This window comes from Ipomoea triloba, chromosome 9 (genome assembly GCF_003576645.1).
Source record: "Ipomoea triloba cultivar NCNSP0323 chromosome 9, ASM357664v1".
NCBI classification, from domain to species: Eukaryota; Viridiplantae; Streptophyta; class Magnoliopsida; order Solanales; family Convolvulaceae; genus Ipomoea; species Ipomoea triloba.
Genome location: NC_044924.1, coordinates 5748169 through 5756420, shown reverse-complemented (window position 1 = coordinate 5756420; position 8252 = coordinate 5748169). Strand labels below are relative to the sequence as shown.

Genomic DNA, 8252 nt, shown 5'->3' with positions numbered 1-8252 from the left:
ACAATTCCAATACAATTCGTATAAACAATAGAATAATATTAAAACAATACAATTCCTATACTACAATTCCAATACAATTCGTATAAACAATAGAATAATATTAAAACAATACAATTCCTATACTACAATTCCAATACAATTCGTATCAAATAAATCTGCTATTAAAACACGAAATCCAATACTACAAAATGAAGTCTACTATTCTATAATTCCTATACTACAATTCCAATACAATTCGTATATTACAATTCCTCTACAATTCCTATACTACAATTCCTCCGTCAATTCGTATTATAAATACATTCATCAATTAGAAATTTTATAACCTACTCACACAAATCGAAATAGTAAAACGATATTGTCACGCAAATCTTTCAACAATATTTTTTCTTTCACTAATGGGGTCTGTTTTTGTCTCTGCTTCCGACCTATCTCCCAAGACGAGAAGGTGTTGTATTAGACTCCGGCTAATGCGTTGTTATTTGTCAAGGGAATATCCACATTCCACAATCAACCAACACACACTGGAGTGCTTACTCCATGACTCCCAGGTAAATGCTATTAAGTTTAAAAGTGTATATAAATTAGGGAGAGCAGATTGTGACTATATCGTGGCCGAATTTTGTTCTATGAATTAGAGGAAAAAAGGTTGTGTAAATTTTGCGGTGGTTGGCATTTTGTAGTGAATATTGTAGCCATATTTAATATTTGCACCTGGAGAGCATTACAATATTTTTTTTTCTTTCTTTAGAGAACTTGTATCCATTTACAAATCCCTAAAGAGTTTGTGGTTAAGTTCAAGAAACATTGAAGGCTCCCGGAGGAGTGGATAGCAATATGCTAAATTGCTAATTGGTAAATTCTTCTTTAAATCTTATTCTATACTAGATGTGTTTTTATTTATTTATTTTTTTTTGGTGTTTTTATTTCTTTCTGTTATACTAAATTTCTAATAGTATACATTCATGAATGCCAATTTTAAATCTTTTGTCAAGAAACATTTTATCAGACCAAAATAATATTAAATATACATGCATCCTTATTAATACTTTAAATATTTAGTTGCTACAAAATATATAAATTTTAGTTTCGCAATATAGGATACAAAAGGTCATTTATTGCAAATCTTTTGTTTGGTTTTTTGCAGATTTGATTGGACGTGTTGTTTTCATTAATGAGCAAAAAGTTGTCCAAGTTAATTCAAATCCTCAAAGGTTGATTGATTTTGTCATTGAAGACTCTCGGTATGTGTTTGTTTGGATGTCTTTTTGATTTGTTTAAGTATAAATTTAGGCATCATCATGCTCATTGTTGTTTTCACTACTCAGGGGTAGTCGGCTCACTGTTACTCTATGGGAGGAGCACGTGGATTATGTCTTTCCTTACTATAATGTTGATTTGGTAGAACCACTGATTGTCTTTCAAGTTCCAACATAAACAATTCTCATTGATATTTGCATATGCCATGACTGTAAACAAAAGCTAAGGCCAAACACTAACTCACGTTGGGTTATTGCTAAAAAAATTGGTCTTTAGTCAGGGTCAATTGTATGTGGCTTTCTCCCGAGTCAGTCATCCTTTGTGAAATTCCGCCCAGACAATATTAAAGAGAAAATGAAAAAGAAAACTGATTTTACTAATTGATTGAAAATATAAAAAAATCATAATGGAAAAGGAAAATTAGGCAAATTGAAAAAGGGAATGAATATTACTAATTGACTGAAAATTATTTAAAAACTTAAAAAAAATTAATTAAACAGTTAGATTTTTTATAATAGTTACAATTAATTCATTCAAATATGAAGGAGGAAGAAAAACTAAATGCGCTAGGGTGAAAATTAATATACTTAAGGTATAAAAGTATAATTGCACATATCTTAGTGTAATTGACTAATAATAGTTGCCTAATAATTATTATGATAATAACACTGGTCGTTGAATTTATTTTTATAATAATTATAATTAAATTATTTCTCATTTTTCTCATATTTATTTTAGTAATAATATAATTACATAAGTCATATTACATATCGATCTTTTAAAGATAATTGTAGACAAACAAGTCATATATATTTCAATTAATTGAGTTATACTTTTGCACTAATCTTATAATCAAATAAATGTACATGTTCAATATTAGAATTTTTTTAAATAATTTTCTTTATTTTTATTATCTAAATATATAATAAAAAATTTATTTGTGCATCGCACCGGTAATTGAACAATTATTTGCTCTAATTCAAGCAAGGAAAACACCAGACAACATAATTGATCAAACCAATTTCATCAATTGCGCTATACAATATTCGATGTTATAATTTATATAATTGTATATCGATCCAAATATTCTTAAAATATTATAACAAATCCATTCCGTGCAACGCACGGACGAAAATACTAGTTTCGTATAATAGGCTTATGCTCGAAAGTTCTACAGAGTCATCTTAAAACTCAATGGCTTCTCGTTTCAAAGCCCAACTGATTTCCTAGTTATAAATGTATAATATTCAGCCCACTAGTTGAGCCCATTATGGTGGACCAATCTATCTATCTCATGCGATCCACGGCGATGAAATGGGCAAATTTTATTGTGGACCATGGTCCATGTTCCATGTAGCAGCATGAACCATAAAGCCAATCAATGTCGTATCATTTTAATTACAATTCAATTTTATTTGACAATATTATTATTTTTTTAGTTTTATTTTTCATGCACACTAGTTTAATGACAGTAAAGTTGAAGTATAATTTTAATTACATTTCATATTTATTTGACAATATATGTTATGTTATTGTATGAGTTCTGATTTTTAGTTTCATTTTTTACACATACTAGTTTCATTATAGCAACACTAAAGTATCATTTTAATTCTATTACGATTTCATTTGACATTATACGTTATTGCACGAGCTCTATTTCTTAGTTTCAATTTTTACACAAATTAATTTCATTTAAACAACACTAAAGTATCATTTTAACCATACTAAAGCTAGTTTTATTTGACAATCGTATTGGACTATATATATGGTACACATATATAATGTTGTGTGGACTATGATTCATTGTATAACAATGGGATGAAATGGGTTAACTTCGTTCTTACCTAGGTTGCTTCCTCATTACTTAATTTGTGAACATTTTTAATCAGTACTAAATTCAGATGTGAATTTCATCATTTTCATATTTCGTGAAATTTAAGAACATATTTAATTTCGTTTATTTACCAATGTTATATGCATTTACCATATTATTGATTAAAAAAAATTATTCCCAACAATAGTAGTACGTCAATCTATTAGCCATTTAACTTTTTTTATTTGAGTCAATCAGTTATGAGTAAACTAAGATGATTTGCCTCTTTATAGTCCGTTGTCGGCTAGGGTCACAAGTCGCAGTTTATTCACTGTACACTCTCAAGTAGTAGTGGCTACAGGTTTCCCTCATCACTAAAAATAAAAAATTATTCACAAAAATAATTTAAAAATTCTTCTCAAACCTACATTGTGACCTTTGTATCCGTAAGAATATGTGTAGAAACCGTTAATTATTATTATTATTGTTGTTTGAGACTTTGAACACTCGGATTCTTACATGTGCAATATAAATTATTATGTATAAAAATTATGCTTATTATCTGTAGCGTAATATTGGGCTGAAGTTATGGTACTAGGGTTAGGGATAGCGCGCGACTTAGGGTTAGGGCTTAATATAATAAGTGGCAGTCCTTAAACTTGACTATCCTCATTAATTCTGTTACTCTTTCTTCTTACAAATATAGATATAGAGTAGGTGGGTATTCATTGTACAATAATGTATATACACACATAGGAGGAAAAAACAAAAGGGGCTAGTTATGTAGGGCTATCAGTCCCCTATGTGACAATATTCCTTTTGCGACTAGAAAAGGGTTCTTTGTATAATACTTAAATGGATTGATTCCTTTGTGGTGGGTGGCAATTTTGGAAGGATTGAGAAAAAAAGAGGAGAGAGGGTTGGCTGGGAGGGGATAGAGTTATATATATAAAATTGTTTATCATTATTTATTACTAATAATTAACTAAATGTTTCTGTTTGTGTAATTGTAAACAGGTTTATGAAAATGTTATTTACACTAAATCTTGTATTGTGTTATATAGTTTATGAGTAATATCGAGTATTGTTATATGTGATTAATAAAGTAGGATCCCTTTCTTTTTGTTTCTGCAACTGCAAGTTCTGCAGCAGATCTGATGGTGATGATAATAATAACACAAAGGAAAAGGCAAAACATGTAATGTTATATGTGAGTTGTAGTGATGAGGTTAGTTTTTTTTTAGTAATTTTGTACTATTTGGGGGTCTGGAGAATGTTTGGTTGGTACTGACTGGGAAAATGAGCTCACTTCATTCCATGCAGTTTAATTTTAGTCTGTTTTTTCTGTTCAGATCAGGACCACCTCATAAGCTGATCAATAAGAACATCAAGTTGAAATCCTTGAAAACTTCAAAATATCCTCAGCTTTTAAAATATATATACAAAACAAATCAACAACAACTAGTGCATGTCTTGCATGCAATTTGCATCCTAGATTCTTGTTTTTACACACAGGCAGGTCAATTATTAATTACTTCTTTGAATCCCATTATATTCTCCCATGCACATATATGTATCTATGAAAGAATTGACATTAATCTACCTCTTAATATAGCCAAGTTGTTCAGAACGAGGTTTTAATTTATAAAACCTTGAGACACTACAATTTTTGTCAGAAATGGTTGTCCATCCATGTGAATATTTCACCATCCCACTCCCATATTTAGTTAAGCATGAGTTTTAAACCTAGAGATAGTACAAATTTTGCCAGAACTTTTGACTGTAGCTGCAGCATTATATTCTCACAGCTCAAACTTGATATCTCTTGTTAAGAGGGGTGGGTGATCCAAACTTTTTCTTTTAACTACTATAACTAGTTGTGATTGTGAAACTTTATTTCCTTATATTTTGTAATCATCAGTGTCACGTTTTGATGACAGGATACTGGACTCATCTCTCGTTCCAATTAAGCTGTCTACCAACATACAGATGTATATATATATTTCAAGAGTTGGCTAAATTCAATACTCATTGTAGTATAAAAATAAGTAATTCAAGGAACATCATCAGACTACAATATACTACATAGCTAGTAAGAATTGATAATGATTAATGAATAGAAGTATATATAGAAGATCAGATATGCATTAATTTGAAGCTAGCTTTAATTTTATGAAGATATGATACAGTTTCGTAGTTGGTAGACCCTGCACCCATATATACTAAAGAAGTACAACAATGGCAACTCACTCACTCACTCACACGTACAGTACAGTCTGCAAATTAAATTAAAGCCTCCATGTTTAGGTTAAGTTGTAAAAGTGATCGAGATGAGATGAGATCAGAGAGATAAACTAAGAAGAAAGATGGTAATAACAAGAAATAATCTGTTTGTGTGTTCCAAATTAACCAGTTGGTATTTCATTTCACCTTTGGAGGACTAGTGCCAAGCCTTAGCTCCAGATCCAATTCTTGTTCTATGGAGCTATGGATCGTCCTTTCGAATCTCTGAACCAAACATGGTTTTGGATCACAACCTGCAAAGAGGCTATCATCAATCCTCCTCCTTTTGCGGAAGCTCCCGGCCGACAAGTCAGCCATCATGTCATATTCTCCTTCAGCCCTACAACGACTTGACTTGAACATTCTTAGCCTCTCATCGTCCTCCTCGCAATTAATGTTCTTCTTCAAATCTTCTAGAATTCTTGAATAATTCTTCTTCGTCGTCGTCTCCCCATTCACACCACCATCGTCCCAGCTTTCACTCCCAAGATTCGGCGCAACAATTCTTCGATCGGAACTGGGATTGTACAGAAAGGTACAGGCTTGAGTAAGAAGGGGGCGGGGATTATTATTGATTGGAACACTTAAATCTCCATTATGAGACGGGGGAGAGTGCTTCAACTTTGCCCTATCTCTTCTATGGACGTTCATGTGGCCGCCCAGAGCTTGAGCGGAGCGGAACTCTCTTCTGCAGAAGTTGCAGGTATAAGATCTGGGAGGCCAAACGCACCCTCCAAGCGCCCCGCCTGCAGCGTCCTCTGCAAAAGCTTGCTCTTCCCAAGAATCGCCGCCATAGGAAGAGCTGAAATCGAGCTTTGGTTTAGGCCACACCAAGTACCTTGTTTGTTCCATGTTTGGGTACTAACAGTTTGGGCAAGCTAGAAATGGATCGGATATGAGGATTAAGGTTGAGCTGATCGAGGGGGTGGAGAGTATGTAGAAAGATGAAAGGGTGGGTTGGGTAGTGTGGATGCTCTCCTTTGGTTTTTAGCTGGCCTAGCCTGGGAGGTTCAAACACACACAAACTGTACAAGTGGAAGACCTATCTTTGGGTTGTATGCATATTTCTGCAATTCCTTGTAAAATTATATACTGCTTTAAATTGTGTGGAATTTTCTCAAATGTATTTTACTCTTGTGTCACTTTTCAAAAATAGAATCAATTGGATTTTTTTAAAGGAAAATGATAAATGTATTTCTAGGGAACTGAATAAAATTACAGTGGATAATTCTCATATTTAAAGCTAACCAGTTTGGAAGGTAATAGATGCGAGTTTGTCTTGTCATCTAAAAAAATTACCCATGTTCTTTAAAGTTATATAATTTGAGTATTGATATGATTATGATGTAGTAATATTATATTTTACATTATCGTGAGACGAATTGGGTCAATATAGAAATGTAATACTTATATTGGAAAAAAAAAAACAATGTAATATTTTAAAGGAAAAATGTACTTCTTAATACTTTTAAATAAAAATGTATAAGTATTACATTATTTTCCAAACTGATACACTTTTCTTTATGATTAACAAACACTTTATTCGTGATTAGTATTACATTTTTCAGTATAACTATTACATTTTCATCTTGACCCAACCCGTCTCACGGACAAGGATTAGTGAGATGCCTCACACAAGTTTTTGTCCTATTTAATTTTACAATGTTTTGTTTTTGTCAAAAATAAAAATCTAGGCATTTTTTTTTACATGATGTTATTATTATTTTTCTTTTCTCAACTAAGTTTATATGATTAAATATTTTTTTTTAATTTTCTTTAAGAAGTATTCAAATAAAAGACATTTGAGAAATTTTAATATGTGAAATACACATATTTTATAATATAAGATCATATCCTACTATACATATATAAAATCAATCGAGTAGGGCCATCAAAGACCATCTTGTGAGTATGTTGATGAGAATACTTCCACACAAAGTGAGATCATCTGATTCCACCGGTTGAATTGCATGATGACAAAAAATAAAAAATAAAAAAGAAGGTGTTCATAACTATGTAATTGATATGCTTGAAATAAGGTGCCACCTTTCTGTGGGTATGTATTAATTATGATGAATGATATTTTTGTTGAACCCTACACGCAAAACCTAACCTTTTGGTTGACAGAATAGGTTATGGATAAAATTTCTTATATATTATCATTTAAAAAAAATATTACTTGAACTCTCAAAGTCTACTCACTTTTACTTCCTCCCTCAAAATTTTGATGTTAAATACAATTACTTGTGCTTGTAGACAGTATAGTTTGTCAAATTCCTTAATTAATTTCTATTCCTGCTACTAAAATAAATCTATACTATGAAAGATAAGATATCACTCCATCAACCCAATAAAACATGGAATGGAGATTGCTCAATCCAATAATAGAATGGACCCCTATACAAAAAATTTGAAAACAATATAATTATGTTGCCACAAAATAAAACAAAAATGAGCTCTCTTCAGTTAGACAAGCCATCAATAATGAAGAATATAAGTTGATTTCTTTGGCGAGAGAATAAATAATGTACGTGACAAGAGACGAAGAACAATCATACCAATGGACATTCTAGCTATAATCCAATATCAACATAACTATAAGTCTGCTTTTATCATAATATTTTTCTTTTACACAATATATTAGCACTCATCACATGCTACTAAACAAATAGAGAGAATAAAATGATATTTAACAATAATAATTACTTATTATTGTTAAATACAGAAAATTAAACTAAATAAACACAAAATGACTCTCTCAAATGGAAGGTCATAAGTTCGAGTCCCAGTAAGGCGGTATTGACTATTTGTGTTTCAATAAGTTGAGAAAGTATATACAAACAGATACTACATTGTAGATTTGTAACAGAGTCATTAGTACTATAAAAAAAAAAAC

General features: G+C 31.2%; 1 protein-coding gene across 1 annotated transcript; it reads right to left on the bottom strand.

Moving 5' to 3' along the window:
- Positions 1 to 5200: 5200 nt before the first annotated feature.
- LOC116030550 (probable transcriptional regulator RABBIT EARS) lies at positions 5201 to 6387 on the bottom strand. The gene has a single exon (XM_031272833.1). It carries the CDS (start codon positions 6206 to 6208, stop codon positions 5495 to 5497), a length of 714 nt encoding a protein of 237 aa, XP_031128693.1. The 5' UTR covers positions 6209 to 6387; the 3' UTR covers positions 5201 to 5494.
- Positions 6388 to 8252: the final 1865 nt, after the last annotated feature.

What these genes read in the sequence shown, in the direction of transcription:
- LOC116030550 (XM_031272833.1), bottom strand. Translation starts at nt 6,208, where the DNA reads ATGGAACAAACAAGGTACTTGGTGTGGCCTAAACCAAAGCTCGATTTC.